This window comes from Sciurus carolinensis, chromosome 15, assembly GCF_902686445.1.
Source record: "Sciurus carolinensis chromosome 15, mSciCar1.2, whole genome shotgun sequence".
Classification (NCBI taxonomy): domain Eukaryota; kingdom Metazoa; phylum Chordata; class Mammalia; order Rodentia; family Sciuridae; genus Sciurus; species Sciurus carolinensis.
This window is the reverse complement of record NC_062227.1, coordinates 44,259,142-44,277,545: the sequence shown is the minus strand read 5'-3', so window position 1 is coordinate 44,277,545 and position 18,404 is coordinate 44,259,142. Positions and strand designations below refer to the sequence as shown.

Here is an 18,404-nt window from a genome sequence, read left to right as displayed (position 1 = left end):
GGTCACCCTGAGAATCCAATTATCATTTGTAAATCTGCCTGATATAAATAGCAATGGACCTATAGTAAAATTCCCTTTGAGATTTTTCCCAATGATGTGACTTTGGACTTGCCATTTCAACTCTGGGTCCAGTTTTGATAGTTTCCAGTAAAATGTGTCTACTTATAGAGTTGAATATCAAAATTCTTTAGCAATTCTAAATTACTACATCGTTGTAGTAATTCCATCATTGATGGAAAATACATCATTATTAAATAGTTGAATTTGAACCCATCACCATGGGCAACCGGAACAGAATGTCACAGGGTCAAGAGTAAAATATTATCAACTTTAGGGAAAATCCAGTTCGAATGGGAGGGAATTTTTATCTGAAGGGGTCTTGGAGACATAGCCTTGATGAAAGAGCCCTAGGGTGTTCCTGGGGCAGAATCCTCACTGGCCTCTTTGGACCTTTTGCTGCCCCTCCTGTAACAAAGGACACCTTGGTAAATGGCAGTGTAACTGCCATTGCACCATCTAAGGTTGGCAGTCTAGCAATAAACAAAACCAGAACCCCCAAACGAACACTTCTTTTAAGCACAAGTGAAACTTCTCATTTTAGATCTATGTTGACTGGTAGCTCATAAGAGTTCATGTGACTATTGTAGGGACTGTATGCTTTGAAAGTGTCACTACACTTAACAGTGTTTAACATTCTTATTTCCTTTGACTCTTTTGGACCCCAGAGAAACTGGGTTTTCTGCTGTCTTGACATTTTGCTCCTCCCCAACCCACAAGCAAGATCCTCTTTTGCTCCTCATGGGGACAACTAACACATCCCAATCGGCCCCATCAGAACAAACTTGAGAGCCAGGAGGAAGCTCAGATGGGTTGTCAAACAATACCAAAAGCAAATGATAAGCTAAGAACTTGAAAACTTTTGTAATTACTAGGTGGCTTTTGTGGGAAAATCTCCAAGACTTTTTTCTTTGTTTATGTGTGGTTCCTGGTTCTTTTATTTTTTATTTTACCCATTTTAAATTGGTGCATTGTAGTTAAACATACTGATGCATACATGTATACAATATAACAAGATAATTTTGGCCAATATCATTCCCCAGCATTTCCCCCACCCTCCCTGTCTCCAATCCCTTGGTCTCTTCTCTCTACTGATCTCCCTTTGATTTTTAGGAGATCCATCTCCTCTTCTGTTTTCCTTTTCCTCTCTAGCTTCTGAATGAAGCTTCTAGCTTCTGTATGAAAGACAACATACGATTTTAACTTTTTGAGATTGACTTACTTCACTTAACATGATGGTTTCTAGTTCCATCCATTTTCCTGCAAATGCCATAATTTAATTTTTCTTTATGGTTAAATAAACTTTATTGTGTATGTTGTGTGTGTGTGTGTACACACATATGCACATGTATCACATTTTATTTATCCATTCATCTGTTGATGGACACTTTGGCTGGGTCCATAGTTTGGTTATTGTGAATTGTGCTGCTATAAACATGGGTATGCAAGTATCACCATGGTAAGATGAATTTAATTCTTCAGGGTAAATACAGAGGAGTGGTATAGATGGGCCATGTGGTGATTCCATGCCTTTTTTTAAAATCTAGAAAATAATGGGAATAAATGAGATGCTCTTTAAGGTTGTCTGTAGCTCTAAGCCACAAACATTCTACTTGGTATAAATTATGAAAGGCATAAATATGAGAATTATGTAGTGACCTTATAAAATCCTCTGTCAGCACACACTGGGTCAGATAATCAAGGCAGGTGGAACACAACTAGCTCTGATCATTTCCATGAGCAGGAAGGTATCAAAGAGCTGTGCCAGCAGAGCTCTGAGTGCCAGGACACTATGGCCCAGGCAGTTGCTTATCATAAACCCCTCCTTGCATGCCACTGGACACAAACTTCCAGGTAGGGGGACAATAAGAGAAGCAATGATTCCTATCTCTGACCACACTCATTAGCTCAACTCCAGTATTGAAAAGGGCAACTCCTATTGTATTGGGCTAAAAGAAAAGCTTTGCCAGGTTGGTTTACTCCCTGTGTCTGAAACACATTTTCTTTGTCTTTCCAAGTTCTGGTGTCAAGTAACTGTGCAGCAACAGAAAACCACAGGAAGCAGAACCCCTTGCCTCCGCCTATATTTTGGTGCAGCACCATACAACTCACTGCTGGGCCTGCTCCGCGTTTTCCTCGTCTTCCATTACCTCCAGCATACATGGCCTCTGTTTCTCAACCCAGGCTGACTAATGGAGATAGGAACCATGTTAATCACCATGTATTCAGAGAAGCATAAGCCCAGGAAGGCTTGAGTATATACTATTAAAGAATGTATCTATGCTGGGCGTGGTGGCGCATGCCTATAATTCCAGAGACTTGGGAGGCTGAGGCAGGAGGATTTCGAGTTCAAAGCCAGCTTCAACAAAAGTGAGGTGCTAAGCAACTCAGGGAGATCCTGTCTCTAAATAAAATACAAAATAGGACTGGTGGATGGGGCTCAGCAGTCAAGTGCCCCGAGTTCAATCCCTGCTACCATCCCCCTCCCCAAATGTATCTGCTCTGCCAGAAATCACAATGATTTTAGATTTAAAGGAGCTGTAATTCTCCATATGGTAAATGAACATTTAAACTTATGAGTACCTCTGTCTATTCCAATTTAACCAACTAATTCAGTGTGATAGTGGATTATCAAGAACTACCTATTTGTCTCACACTGGTAAAGCAATGTATGGATTCACCAAAGGAAAAAAAAATATGTAGTTCCTACCATATTTTATATTCTATTTTATTATAAGAAAGATGAATGAACAACCACCTTTCAGAGCACTGAGGTATTTTGTGGAGAGAGGATAAGTTAAGTTATGACAGCCTCATTATATTGATGAGATTGGAGACCAAAGGTGAACTGAGTTGTATTGAGTGGCACTTCATGCACAGCTCAAACAAGAGCCACCAGGTCTCCTGACAATCCATTCAAATTGCCTTATTGTGAAAAATAAAATAAGAATGTCGTGCCTAACTTGCAAAAGGTTTTGAGTGAGGATCATCCTTTAGAAGTAAATTTGAAATTGGTCTAAGCAGGGGAGTTAGGGACAGACATTCTTGATCTTCACTCCTGTTTTCTTTTGAAAGTTTTAGTACATATTGCTTCTTTCATTGTCATTTCTTCAACTCTCACCTGCAATATATTGCTGCTTTAAGTTTTTAATCTCTAGAGTCCCTACTCATGATCATTAGTAACATTTGCATAATTTTTCAGATGAAGAAATCAAGGTGCAAAGTCTCTCAACCGAAGGCATATAAAATTATTAACCAGATAATAATGAACAGGCTACTAACAAAGCAAGATTATTAGCTATTCTTTAAGATTTAAAAACAAACAAAAAATTTACATAGCTTTCAGATTCCAAGAGCAACCTCTCCAGCAGCACTAAGCTCCACAGAAATACATTGTTAAAAACTCCACTGGGACAGGTTACAAACCCCACAGGAAAATATGACTCAAATGGAGCTCAGACTGATGTTACAAGGGCATAGAACACAGTGACTGTTCTGCCTATCCTGCCTCACTTGCGTCAGATTGCTCAACAGGTACACTCTAAAGGTGTCAAGATGACTCTTACAAACCCCACCCGAGATTCCAGGTCTGGGCAAATTACCCTGCAGACAGACAGATAAAATAGTTTAGGGCAGAAATGCAACCTAACACACTCTTCCACAAAAGAGATGAACCTCACTCACATTCACAAGTCGGCCGCAGCTGGTGTCCATGGTGATGGGCAAGTGCTGCACTAGACTCCAAAAGGGGGAAGAAGGCCACACATTCTTGAATATAATTACACTCCTTTTGGTCTTGCAGTCTGTGTGGCTGATTGTGAGAGCTGTTGGTGAGCAGTACCAGGAGCCTCTCGTTCCTTTCAAAGAAGGCAAACAATAGCCCTGTCGGACAGAAGTTTCTTGTTTTGGGGCACAACTTGATTCCAAAACTCTGATCAGTCTCTTACTACTTCAAAACAGGGGCTAAGGAGCTGAGCCTCCCTTCCTCCCTCATTGTCTCCAAGTTCACAGAATATTCCTTCCACAAGGAAAAGATCAAGCTCCCTGGGGCTCAGCTGTTTCTTAGTTTTTTGTTGTTCTGTTTTAGTACCAGGGACTGAATCCAGGGTGCTTAACCAGCCCTTTATTTATTTATGTATATATATATATTATATATATATATTTTTTTTATTTAGAGACAGGGTGCTGAGCTGCTTAGGGCCTTGCTAAGCTGCTGAGGCTGTCTTTGAACTTGCAATCCTCTTGCCTCAGCCTCCCGAGTTGCCAGGTTTACAGGCATGTGCCACAGCACCTGACGTTTAGCTTTAATATTAGTTTAGAAACATCAATTTTGACTGCCTAAAATTTTATTTTTAATGCAGGTCACTGTTGATTTTACTTATTTTTTTTTTCAAAGGCTAACACCATTGCTTTAATTACTTATTTTTTTAATTAATTTTTTTATTGGTGTCTTTGCCTGAATTTTAAAAACAAACATTTGAGAAAAAATTGCTAAGGGTGGTTCACTGAACGTAGGGCTAGATAAAATGTTATAGATAAGAGACAGGACATGGGGACCAAGTCATGTCCTGAGATTTTATAAATATAAAACATGGTTTACAATTCTTAAATGAAAAAGTTATCTATATTATGATTCAAGACAAAAACAGCTAACATCTGTCAGTTTTTTCCAGGCATTCTGTCATTCACCTTTATGATCTAGTGTTCTCTACCTGCTCCTGTCAAATGGCATGGAAATAACCATTATCTCCTTCCCTAAACATTTACCCAAACCTGCCAATTGATCAAACTTCACACGGAGCCTACAGTGCAATTCCTCCCAGAGGTATTGGTATTTAACAGGCATAAATATTTTAAACCAAAGTGATACAAGCTTTAGCAGTGAGGTTTCAGATATTTGCAGAGCAGCATTCTCCTTTGTTTTCCACAGTAAAGACAGCAATGAAAAGGGACCACGCTCTAACCCTAGTACCCCATTTTTGAGCACAGGAGAGGACCCTTCATTTACAATTCATCTACAGAACAGTAGGTGGGAAAATGAGGAAACAATTCCCCAAACTGAACTCTTACCTGTCAAGCACTGTGCTATGGCTGCGGGATGTGGAGCTGAGCAGAGCCGACCACAACCTGCAACCAATGCACGAAAGGCAAATGGAAATGTGCCCAGTAACCTACTATATGGGGCAGGGTGGGCCGGTCCTGTGGGCGGAGGCAACAGTTAGGAAAGGCTTTTCAGAGCCTTTCTCAATGTTAACCACTGATAACATACCACCTGTGGAGCTCTTGCAAGGGCAAGATTCAGATTGAGGACATCTGGGGATGAGCCTGATGCCCAATATTTCTAAGATGCAGCAGGTGGAACTCATGCCATTAGTCCCTGGACCACACACTTCCAGAGTAGTAAGAACCTAGAGACTAACACCTGAGATAAGAGCTGGCCTGAGCCGGTATTGCCCAGGAAAGTCATCCCAGGCAAAAGAGCTAGCAAAGCTATAGGAAAGACATAGAAACACTATGCTGAATACAAAAATATTTAAAATGCTAAAGCAACATTAAGTGAAATATTGTTGAATGTGAATACAGACGATAAGAGCTCTACATAAAAATGCAGTTTCTGTAATAGCTGTGTGGGGTGGTAAGACTGCAGAGCTGCCCCTCACGCCTCTCATCGACCTTTTTCAGACTCTTATTTATTTTTTTTAATTAAAACAACAAAAAGGTAAGTGAATTTCTCTGTGTATTGGTGGGAGAAACTCTGTCCTGGGTTACTTTTAATAAATAAATGACTACACAGTCACTTCCAATTTGAGGGTATATGATTGGATAAGATAAAAAAAGCTGCTTAATGACTAATTCCAATTATATAATCATGTGGTTATGAAGGTTACCTAAAAATGTGCTTTTGAAGGATATTTTATTTTTTCTTGTCTAGCTAATAAACTTTTCTTGGAAAAGAGTGCCGGAGTGTTTGTGTAGAATTCTGACAGAAAACAAAACATGTTGTGTCTTCTGATAACTGATAAGTAGTTCATTGCTTGGTACCCTGGAGCATGTCACTGTTCCCCAGTTATGGGACGAACTTGAAGTTTCTGGGGGTACAGAGGGGAGAAGTCTGTTGACTTGGACATATAGCCAGGAGTTACATGCCTGCAAGAGATGTTTTTTGTTTGCTTGATTTGTATTGCTGGGGATAGAGCCCAGGGCTTCGCACACGTTAGGCAAATGCTCTACCACTGAGCTTTACCCAAGTTGCGCCCTGTCATTCTGTCCCAGTGCACAGATGGAACTGTTAAGATGAACATCACCTTTCTTCCATATTAGGCATATTACATCCAATAATATTTAGTCAACTGCCAGTTCTACATGAAGCAGATCACTAAATGAGTTAATGATCATGTCATGAGGACAGACACATTATATAATTTGATCCTGAAAAGAATCTCTCAAGCCAATGACTCTATTGCCTCTATCTGACCTTCGAGACAATCCAGTTTGAAGGATGTTGGTGAAGTAATGTCTCCCAAATCACCCAGTTGGCTGCAGAACCAGCTTGAAACACTCAGGGCATTTGATGGCTTTGCTCCAATTCTAGAATTCTTTCTATAATATAATATTATAACTTCTAAAAACCCCAGGCAGGCAGGCATAAAGAAACGAGGTTTTAAACTCAGAAAGAATGATCTATTACTTTTTTTAAAAAACTATTTAAGCCAGGCATGGTGGTACATGCCTGTAATCCCAGAGACTTAGGGAACTGAGGCAGGAGGATCACAAGTTCAAGATGAGCCTCAGTAACTTAGTGAGGTCCTAAGCAATTAGCAAGATTCTATCTTAAAAAATAAAAAATGGGGGCTGGGAGAGTAGTTCAGTGGTAAAGGTGACTGAATTCAATCTCCAGTGCCAAAAAAAAAAAAAAAAAAGGTAAATTTAAAAAGTAAAATTCACAAGAGTAATTTGAAATTTGCCAGAGGCTCAAACTGGATAGTCATTGTCCAGTTTTAGAGTTATAGAGAGATACAATACTTACATGCACTGTCATATAAATATTCCTATGTAAATATATGAAATAAAGAAGCACAAAGATGGTGATCTGAAAACCAGAAAGTGTGATCCACCTAATTTATAGGTTATTTATCAGGAACAACCCAGAAATACTATGTATAATAGCCTGTCAAGTTAGTCCCATATGAGTCTTTTACGAAGTTACATTTGTCATGTTCAAGGCCCTGAGTTTGAGCCTTAGCACTGAAAAAAAAAAAAAAAAAAAAAAAAAAGGACAGAAGTCAAGCTCAGAGTGAAACCAACAGAGAACCATACTTATACCAACAGCTTGTTTCCAGGGAGGGCCAGGTTGGGCAAAGAAGAGAGCTTTTCTTTCAAGGCCCTCTCTATTCCACTCTGTGGAGAACTAAAGAAACTTGGAGAAAAGGAGATAGTGGTTTCTTGGTTAGAATCATGAATTTATTTTTTTCTTTTTGCAGTGTTAGGAATTGAACCCAAGACCTTGTGCATGCTAGACAAGTACTTTACCTCTGAGCTACATCTTCAGTCCTATTATTTTTCTTAATATCACATTATGATGAGTTGATCAGATTTGAGATGATCTTTGGAAGGAGGAGAGTATAAGGTGGTTGTGGTGTTTTCTTATCTCTTGCTTACCAGTTGCTAATTTACCAGATTTTAAAGAGGATAACCTAGTCCTGATTTCATTTTCATCTATGCCACCAAAATTAAAAGGGATCATTTCATTTTCTTGCTAATTCTCTTTTCTTCTATGTACTTTAAATGCTAATAGTCTTGCTTGCCATTGGTGTTTATAAGAAGTTAGAACTGAGGCAAGTAATTGATAATTATGAAGTTCCCACTTTAAAAATATAGTCAATCCAATTAATTCCTCATTTTAGAAACTAATTTGGAGAAAACTACTTGTGGTACATGTATGGCATAATTATATTAAACAAAATGATTTTGGTAAAAATGGGAGATCTAGATTATAAGGGAGAAAGTTAGTTTCGTGTGGACTGGTTCTTTACCCAATCAAGGCAGGAGTTTCCTCCTCCTCCCTCAGTTACTCATCAGGAAAGCAAGTGGGCTGTAACCTCGGGAGTTAGTCATTTTCATGCCATTATTATTGACAGTCCTAAAATGGGATTATATATATTTATGATTGTTTTTAGAAATGATTTAGCCATTATCAAGTACCTCAAGACACACATTAACAATGTGTTGTTTAATTTGGTGAAAAAGAACTTTTTCATTTTCTTTCAGTCTCTAAATTCCAGGTGGGCTGATTCTGGAAGGGATGACAGAGATACCATATGATCCTTGAAGTTGCTCTATTAGTTTAAGTGAAACTCATTTGCAAACTCCCAGTCATGACATTAAGGAGTCATCAAAAGGAGAAAGTTGGGGCTGGGGTTGTGGCTCAGTGGTAGAGCACTTGCCAGTCATGTGTAAGGCACTGGGTTCCATCCTCAGCACCACATAAAAATAAAAACATAAGAAGAAGGTAGGGTTCATCTACAACTAAAAAATAAAAAAGTTATTCTTTTAAATACTTTTCTAGAATGTTAATTAATAGTAACTGTTTCAATCTTGAGATTATCATTTGAATCTCTACTTTTGAATTTGGAAATTTTAAACCAAATTATCCATGACATATATCAACCTGCAGTGTGTTAGTGACTCTATGCAGATCTTCTTATATAAGTTTAATGTATACTTTAGAAAAGTAGTGTTATTCCCCAAAATAATAAGTTTATATGTGATTTAAGTGTATAAAGTTACAATGAAAAATTTCTAAATCTGAAGAAATCCCCAATTATGCCTTCAAATACCAAAATAAGTAAGTATACAAATGCCCACATGGGTTGTAGAAAAGAGGAAGTGTCTTTTGCTAAATGTTCACCATGGGAGGGTTCTTAAGGAGGTATTTTCACATTTTCTAGAACTCTAGAAACCATGACTAGGTAGTATTGCACCGTTTGAACTTGTTCAGAAGTTTTACAGTTGACCAAATCACTAAACTCCATATTCTATTTTGAAATGTTCTCATTTTGCCAAGTAAGTACACAAGAAGAAGATGAAGATAGACTGTTTTTAGTGCTTAGTTGATTTCTTTGGTAAAAAATTTATCTTTACTAAAGGGAAAAAAATGAAAAAAAAATGATTAAGACTAAGTGAGCAAATGCTCATATTAAATTGGAACATGTTGAGTAAATTAGAGGCCTGCAAGTTTTTCAGTAAATATTCAGCAAATAATTTAGGCTTTGTGGATCAACAGTCTTTGGTGAATTCCATTCTGCCACAGTTGCACAAAAGCAGCTACACAAAAGGTGTAAATAAACAAGTATGGCTGAGGTCCAATAAACATTTATTTTAGAACCAGAAATTGCAATTTCATGTAATTTTCAAGTGTCCCCAAATATTTTTCCTTGGATTTTCTTTTTGATCAATAAAACAACATAAAACCCTACCTTACCTAGAGGGCCACATGAAAACAGGTGGTGGGCCATTGTTTGCTAATCCCTGAAACATGAATCCATGGGATTCATCTCAATACAAGGTCAAGGTTGGTGCATGAAATTCATCAACAGTAATTTTTGGGAAGGAAATTTTCCAGTACTTTTGTCTTATAAAGTTCTCAAACAAACCATAATTTTGAATACTCCTCAAATATTGCAAACATTTTGTGGACTTAAGATTTGAAACCCTATACATTATTTTTTTTAATTTCAGAGTAAGAAGAAAACTTTTTTTTTTTTTTTTTTTTTTTCAGAGCTGAGACTTGAATCCAGGAGCCTCAAGCATGCCAGATGAGCACTCTTTCACTGAGCTACAGCTACAGCCCTTTCAATGTTTCAGAGGTTCGGAGGTAAATTATTGTGGATGAGTTGGATTATTCTTTGTGGCCCCATTAAGGTGAACAGAGAAGTTCTGCAGAGAACTTCCCATGACTGGAATGTGCTCGTAAGGTGTTTTTTTTTTTTTTTTGTTTTGTTTTTTTTGTCAATGGATCTTTTTATTTTATTTATTTATTTATATGTGATGCTAAGGATCAAACCCAGGGCCTCACACATGCCAGGCCAAGCACTCTACCACTGAGCCACAACTCAAGCATAAGTTTACATACTCCTTAGTGAAGATATTATATAAGGTGTTTAAATTTCACTGAGTGGTGGGGACTAACCTTTAGGGGTCCCTAAAACAAAAGAAGTTTATGCTTCTATGACTTGGGGAAAGATTTAAGAACACATTACTTTGGTTACCTAGATAAGAAGCCAAAGATGGTTCAGACTGGGGTTGTTCTAGTCCAAAGGTTATTTAAGAGTGAAGTCAGTAATCACATGATGAATGTGAATAGTTTCAGGAGGGAGGAGATAACTAGAACTGATCTTGTCTAGCCAAAGCCTCTAAGCAAGACCAATATAAAGTAACAGACACAGGACAAGAAGTTAATAATCTAGTGTTCTAACTATGGCATTGCCACTTTGGAGGGTCACATCACTTTCTGGATTTACCTATGTTATCTGGTACCTTGGAATATCATCTACCCAGTTGTTTAGGCCCTGATATGTTAATAAGACCAAAGGGCTCTATAAATTTAAGGTAATGAGACTGGGTGGTTCTTATCTGTTCTCAGCTTCTAAAATTGAGATAACAACCTTTCTTTCTGCCCCACCCCTTTTGGGCTATTTGTAAATATCACAGATGAATTGCATACTATTCTTTGATTAAGAGTTTCTGACTGATATGCATTTATCTTACTATTCCTGTTTTTCTAGGCTGCACCTAACCTTTCAAATCTTATACCTCCCCAAAAGGAGTCAAAACTTTAGAAGTGCACCCCCAGTCTGTTTTCTAAGCTGCACAAAAGTGAGAATGGATATATTTACATTGTTATTTTTTCCTCTGAGAATTCTCATTAACATTTATTTGTTGTCAAAAACCACAGCCAACTTCCAACTTCCCTCTTTCAAATATGATGGTTACTGAAATATACTTGTGTGTGGTTTTTTTTTTTTTTTTTTAAATGTTGTTGATGCTGTGCTGCGGACTGAACCCATGCAGGCAAGGGCTGTACCGTTGATTTACCTCCCCAGCCCCTACTTGTCCTGTTTTAATAAGAGCACAAAGCAGATGCCAACAAATGCAGTTTAACTACTAACCTATTCTGCAATAACCCTCCTAAGTTACTAAATTCCTCAAGGCACCCATAGTTGGATATGTGCTTTTTCTTTAATGAGAATGAAGTTTTGTGAAGTGAATCTTTGATCACGAGGGCATGATTAAATGTTATAATAACTATCAGTTATGCTCAAAATGCTAGGTTTGTGTAAAAATGGAAATAAATAAATTAACTATGATTTTATAGCACTTAAGAATTAGAACATGATTTTGGCTTCTCCATATCCAGATAATCTGTCCAAAAATGATAAAACTGAATGTACTTAGAAGGCTTTGTTTTCCAATGTTTCCCCCTACTTTCTGATGATCTTCAGTACATGCAAGCAACATTTGTAATACAAGAGGTCTTGTGCATGGTTCTATGGGGACACAGGCATAAAGGCCCCGAGCAGATAGTAGAATTCCAAACAGGTACTATAACACAGGTTCAAATGAAGTTCAATAGCTGACAATATTGAGAGTGTGCTATGTGTCAGGCTCTGTTGTTCCCCCTTAAGGCTGCTAAAGATGCAAAAGAAAGCATTTAGGCAATGATAGAGTGATGATGACATAAAAGGTAATGAAGAGGAAGGGATAAAGAAGCTGAAAGTAATACAAATAGGAAAAATAAGTTTAATAAACTGTGCATCTTTAAACAAGTCATTCCTTGGGGATGACTTTTTTTTTTTTTTAAAGCAAGAAACCTTTGTCAAATAGCAAACTAATTTCATATGAAATGTTAGGTATAACCATTTCTATTTGAATAGATTCATTAAATCATTCATGAACATACAAAGAATATTTGACTTTTTGTATTAAAAAGTGTTGCAAATTCTCCCTTTACAGGATATATAGTTGGCTTGAATCTCCCTCCTAACAGCAGAGAGCATTATATGAAGCAGGTAGGATTAGGTGTTGGAAAAGGAGTAGTTCTTACAAGCAAACAGATTCTGATCAGACACTAAAATGTGCTTTCAAAGGAGTGCAGCGTGTGCGTGTCAATAAGCAACTTACTGTAATTACTTCCTATTCACTGGGCTGGCTTTGGATTGCAGCCTGCTGACTCACCAGGCTGCTCCTGGTTTGTTTCTGCTGGGTTTCCCTGCTGCCTGCTACACATGAGTCATCACAGGAATGAAAGTTTCTAACTGTCTCCCTTAACAACAGCGCAGAAACCATGCATTGACAGTGAACTTGGATCTTTCCAACAACAACCAGACTCTAGGTGGTGAAGGGAAAAATGATGTGGTAGGTGTCACCACCAGTCAGGCTGCTAGATGACAGTTCCCTGCCCAGGGTGTTACTCATCAGCACCCCAGTTTCAGTGCTTGTCTCTCACCCACTCAAGTAGTTAAACTGGCATCTTGTCTTGCAATGCCTGCTGCTGCTGGTCACTGAACTCTTCCTTGCAACATTGGTTCCCAAACTGTGTTACACAATGGAATCACCTGGAGTTTTTAAAATGTTTTGGCTTTTTTTTTTTTTTCCCCTCACCAATGCTTAGTTTTCACTCCCAATCTGATCTAAATGATTTGAGAACTGATGTAGATGCCAGGAATTTTCAAAGTTCCCCAGGTGATTCTAATACACAGCAAAGTTTGGGAACCAGAGGTTTGGAGAACCATTGCTTTTCCCATATGTGGAAAATATATCAATTTAGTTTATCTTAAGTACCCTTGGGAGGGCTTACAAGACTCCTTATCTGAAAATTCTACTGACAGTAGTCCCTGATGTCATTTCCAGGAGGGATGCTCCATAAGCAAGGGCTCCTTTTGCTTGCTAACCGCTCCCCTCCCTTGGCTTGCTAAAACCTTAACCAAATTTAGAGTCCAAGACAAGCATACCAAATGTTACTAATCTTCAGTTACCTTTTGATCTCTGTTCTGTTTCATCCCACAGTGTCCTGCTCCGCAAAGCTGTAAACCACAGGTCCTCTCAAACTAGAAGCAGGTGCTATTCCGACCTCAATCCAGACAGGACTGCACGCTTCACCTGGTCTGGGACCGAACCTCCAACCTCCGCCTAGCAGCGTAGCTCCAGGGCAGATACTATGCTAATCAAGAATGTTCTTCAGACTCCTCACGCGCAGGCGGGTCCGGGTTAGAACACTTAACCCTTACTTTTGCATTGAATGTATATAATGCTTTTAGGGACCTCTTCTTGCCTAGTGTGTCTGGACCCCCTTTCTTTTTTTTTTTTTTTTTTTGGAAAAGGATTGGAAGTGAGCAAGTGATGAAGACCCGCAGGGAGGGGCGACAGTAGTACCGGCTGGTGCCGAGGTGATGGGACAGCTAATGTTCGGAATATTAATTACTCCACGCGCTACTGGCCCTGCGAGGACCAGCAGAAGGGGATAGGAGGTTAAGACAAAGGCTCCTCCTGATCAAATGGCTGCAGCGCCCCTTCCTGCGAGGTTTCAGCTCTGTCCCCTGGCCCTGAACTGGCGAAGTGACTCATGGGGTGACCAGACACCACTAGCTCTTTTGGGGTCTCCAAAGCCTGCATTACCTAACGCTCCAGGTTTAGTGGTCTTTTATGTGTCCATCCCTCCTCCTGGCCTTCGGTGGGACTTCTGGCTTTGGCGCAGCCCGTGTAAAGGCAGATCCAAGAATTTCTTACCAAAGTCGAGTGGGTTTCACTCCTAACTCAGGGTGCTCCATGCAAAAGAACCACTTAGTCGCAAAATAATAACCCGCTCCCTTTCCCATCCACCAGGGCTGAGTCTCGGGTGCCAGGAGAGAGAACTCGTATCAGAGAAGTGATGGGACTTTTGTCGTCTGGAGGGGAAACCCGGGGGGCGACAGCAGAAACGGGGGTTAGGGGTTGCTCCCCAGCCGACCCGCACCAGTGCGCTGCACTTCCTGGTCTGTCCCAAAGTGCGCAGCTTCTGCCAGCGTCCCCCCGGCTCTCAGCCCCGGTGCCTCAACTCTCCAGCTTAAGGCTCACTGCGGGCTGGCACCTGCAGGATCCCCTCCTTCACAGACGCCAGCTCCCCATATTCTGGATTGCCCCAGCCCTCACCCCTCAGCCAGTCCACTTTCCTTCTGCCAGCGTGGCAGCCCCCATTCCCTCCCCTTTCTCGGGGTGCGCGGCGCTGGAGCCCCTCAGGAGAGATACAGCCGGCGGGAACGCCGCGGGGTGCACTCCTGGGAGGGGAGACACTGATGCCTGCGCAACTTCTCCCTGGCCTTGGGGACCCCCGGTTCCGCTTGCTCTGCAACCCGCAGGCTGCAAACCCAGGCGGCGGTTAGAGGCGCGGCCAAGCGCCCAGTTTAGGAGGGACTGAGCCAGGGCAAAGGGTGTCGGGGTGCGCCAGGGCGGTACCGCTTTAAATGCACTTGACTCACCTGCTCCGGCGCGGTCGCCTCCTTCTGCTGACAGCTGGGGGCTTTGTTTTCTCCACCCACTTGGCTCGCCGCGCTCCGCCCCCACCGCCGCACGTGACTAGCCGTCTGCCACCACCCGGGCTAGGCGAGTCCACTTGAGAGAGTCCGGCCAGCGCCTCCCCCACTCCCCCGGGCGTGGGTGCAGGTGGAGACCCCAGCTGGGGAGAGGACTTGCAGGTCCGAGATGACTCGTTGGAAGGTGCTGGTTCCGGCCCTAGGAAGCCAGACTGAACTGGTGACAGGGAATAAAGTGTTAGTCCGTGAAAAGAACTGGGCTGGTCCTGAGCTAGGAGGCCGGCGCAGCTTGCGGAGAGGGCTGGCAAAGGCTACGCCACACCGGGGTCCACACATCAACCGGAGGGCAGCTGCTTTTTGAGCTCATACCTGGGGTGTGACTGATAATAAGGAGCAAACTAACTCTATCATGAATAGTATTAATTAAACTAAGCAATTCTAAGCTAAATAACAAGTTTGAAGATTTAGTAATAGTTTTGTTTTTATTGAATTTTCAAATCTGCTTGTTGATGCTATTGATATTTGGATTCTATTCAGAAAATGGAATCCAGGCTGGATAAGCTAGCTCCGGAAGATTAGTGATGTGGGCACTTGTCCATTTGGAACAGCACCTATTCTTAATGAAATGAATTGAGAAAATGTTCTGGCTTCAAATTCCTGCTTAGTATCTGTGGCTTTTGGAAGTGGTCCCGACCCTTGCTGATCTTAATTCTCTTCAGTGTTTGAAACAGCAAGACATTGTTTTCTGAATACTTCCTTTAGCCCTTGGAGAGCACATATATACCTTTCCCCCCAAATTACTACTCAGGGGGAAAGCTGTATCTCCCCTAGTATTTATTGAAGCGTAGTCTTCATGGTGGAGTGATTTAGCACAGAGCTTCCCAAACTTTGCAGAGATCCCCCGGGGAACTTGTTAAAACCAGATTCTGATTGAGTGCCTCTGGGGTTAGGCCTGAGATTCTGTATTCCCAGCAAACACCCAGGTAGTGTCAATGCTTCTAGTTCTAAGATCCAACCTGCAGTAGCAAAGCTGGGAGCAGACTTTGGCATTGGTTCCCTATTTTGAGTCATGACTTCACCACTTGCTGGCTGTGTGACCTTTGGTAAATTTCTTAACATTGAAGTCTCCCAAGCTGTAAAATCAAGATGATACTAACGCCTATTTCATAGGACTGTCCTGAAGATTAAATAAAAACACCCATACACAGTGCCTAGTGTAGTGACTGGTGCACTTACCAGAGTTGAGAAGATATTGGCTAATTAACTCTCAGGTTGTCCTTGAAGGGACAAAGCTGGCACAAAGCCCGGCGTGCCTGTTAGGGGAGCAGTATTTGAAGTGGGTTACAGACCTGGGATAGCTAGAACTATCTAAGCAAGAACTAACCACCCTCCGCCAGAGTGCCAGACATGGAGGACAAAATTGTTCAATAAATGCATGACTATAATGCAGAGAAGATCATATGTGTTCAAAAAGTTCTCCAGTTTCTACTTTAAATCTTGATAAATTGGTTCTGAGGCACTGAATTAAAAATCATTTTGCTTTTTATTACAGATAATGTCCAGCTGCCTGCCGGATGGGCAATCTATTTTAATATCAGAGAGTAAATGGATTGTTAAGGAGTAGTACATTTTTTATCCTCATTAAAAACCTTGAAATTTACATTTAAATGAATTTATTAATGAAGATATGATATTCTTAGCTCTCAAAATGAATGGGTGTTGTCATTATAGTTTCCATCTCTTCCTTCCTTGCTTTCTCTGTCCCTTCAATACAGGTGTTTTCCAAAACTCATCTCTCATATTTTCTCCCCTGTACTTTTTGCCTCAGAAATTTTATTAATGTTTTATGTTCAACTTTGAAGTAAGTGGAGATTACTTCTAAATTCATACCACTTTCTTAACCTGCTTCCAAGTCCCATTTCTACATTTCCAGTTGCTTTCTATTCATTTCCTCTGAATTTCTCATTAGCTTTTACTGTGTCCTACTTAAACTCCCTCCTCCCATAAAACTGATATTTCCTTGGTGGTAAACCAAGATGACTGAGGGCAGCCCTTCATTCTAATCCAGGGACCTGGCAAGGGTATGGGACATACAGTATGATTTATCCTAGCTGTCTTCCTGCTGTTCTCAGTTATTTCTTTGAGACTTCCCTACTTGGTGACTGGAGCCAACCCATGTATCAGCATGATTTACTGGTATAATTGTCACACTGTGCAGCAGTGGGCAGCTGCAAAATGGGTGATCAGTGTGAATTGAGTGAGAGATTATATCAGTTAGGATAGGCTAAATAATGCTACAGCAACAAATGCCATCCAATTCTCAGAGGCTAATACAACCAAGTTAATTTTCTGCTCATGTAAAACCCCCAGGGAACTCCTCATTCTAGCCTATTTCATTCCTGTGACATCTCCTTGAATACGGTTATGGTTTATATCTGGAATGTCCCCCAGAAGTTCATGTATTGAAGTCTGGGTTCCCAGGGTAGCAAAGTCCAGGGGTGAAGCTGGATCATGAGGATTCTAACCTCATCAGTGAATTAATCCATTTGATGGACTAATTTGAATGGACCACTGGGAGGAGGTGGGAACTATAGGCAGGTAGGGCATGGCTGGAAGAAGTGGGTCACTGGGGGCATACCCTTGAGCACTGCTTCTTGGTCTTGATCCCTTCTCCACTCTTTCTCTGCTTCTTGGCTGCCACGAACTGAACAACTTTCCTTACCTGTTCCCTCCTGCATGATGTTCTGCCTCATCTCTGGTCCAAAGCAATGCTGCCTGTCAACCATAGTCTAAAACTTCTGAAACCACGAATCGGAATAAATCTTTCCTCCTTTAATTTATTTATGTCAGGTATTTGGGCCACAGCAATGAAAAGCTGACTAACAGAAGGAGCAGAAACCTAAGTGCTTTCACCCACAAGTGACAGTTACTTTTTACATTTCAATGGTCAAAGGAAGTCACATGATCATTGTCTGACTTTAAAGAGTATATACTTAGAAGGAATGAGAAAGTAGAAATCTTGGTGAGTGTGAGTAATGTCTTCCACGGGATCCATTTTAAGTAGGAGTGATAGGGATAAAATTAAACCAAAAACTGCCTAGTCATATTAAAGGGCAAGCATAGATTACCAGTTCAAGGAATGCATCCCATTACATGTGGTGTCTTTGGAGAAGGATTAATGTTGTTGTTATGTAATATTATTAAGAAAACACTAAAATCAAAAATTTTTGTCAGGGTCATTTTATGACTTAGCCAAGGTAAGTCTACACCAGGCATTGATCATTTGAATTCTTCTGTGACATAGCAGCTGGGAAAGGTCTTTCCTTTTATTATTCTCTAGGGAACACACCAAGCATTAAACAAGAAAGTTTACAGCAACATAAGAAAATGTTCTAATTTGGCTTGGCACGGTGTGGCACAAGCCTATAATCCCAGCAGCTCGGGAGACTAAGGCAGGAGCATTGTGAGTTCAAAGTCAGCCTCAGCAACTTAGTGATCCCCTAAACAACTTAGCAAGACCCTTTGTCTAAATAAAATATAACAAGAGGGCTTGGGCTATGGCTTAGTGTTTAAGTGCCCCTGGGTTCAACCCATTTCCATCCTTCCCCCCCAAAAAGAAAAGCAAAAAGAAAATGTTCTAACATTAATGGTCGTTCTGTATTTGAGGAGTGAATGTATGCGTACAAAGAACAAAATCTTTGAGATGAGATCAAGAGTGTTGAGGATGGAATGGCCATAGACAGAATGAAATCATTGAGTAGAATCAAATTGTCCCATGTT

General features: G+C 40.6%; 1 protein-coding gene across 3 annotated transcripts in view; it reads right to left on the bottom strand.

The window, feature by feature from the left end:
* The window catches only part of Mapre2 (microtubule associated protein RP/EB family member 2), a 151,977-nt gene extending 137,327 nt beyond the window's left edge, over positions 1-14,650 (bottom strand). The window contains exon 1 of one of the 3 annotated variants that reach the window (XM_047526378.1): positions 14,571-14,650. Coding sequence is in view for 2 of the 3 variants with exons in the window: in XM_047526376.1 (XP_047382332.1) it covers positions 3,742-3,771 (30 nt within the window). In the remaining variant the exon portion in view is untranslated. Of the gene's footprint in view, positions 1-3,741; positions 3,876-13,091; positions 13,234-14,570 lie in introns of those variants that run through there. The other 2 variants (XM_047526377.1, XM_047526376.1) reach the window with 2 other exon arrangements.
* Positions 14,651-18,404: the final 3,754 nt, after the last annotated feature.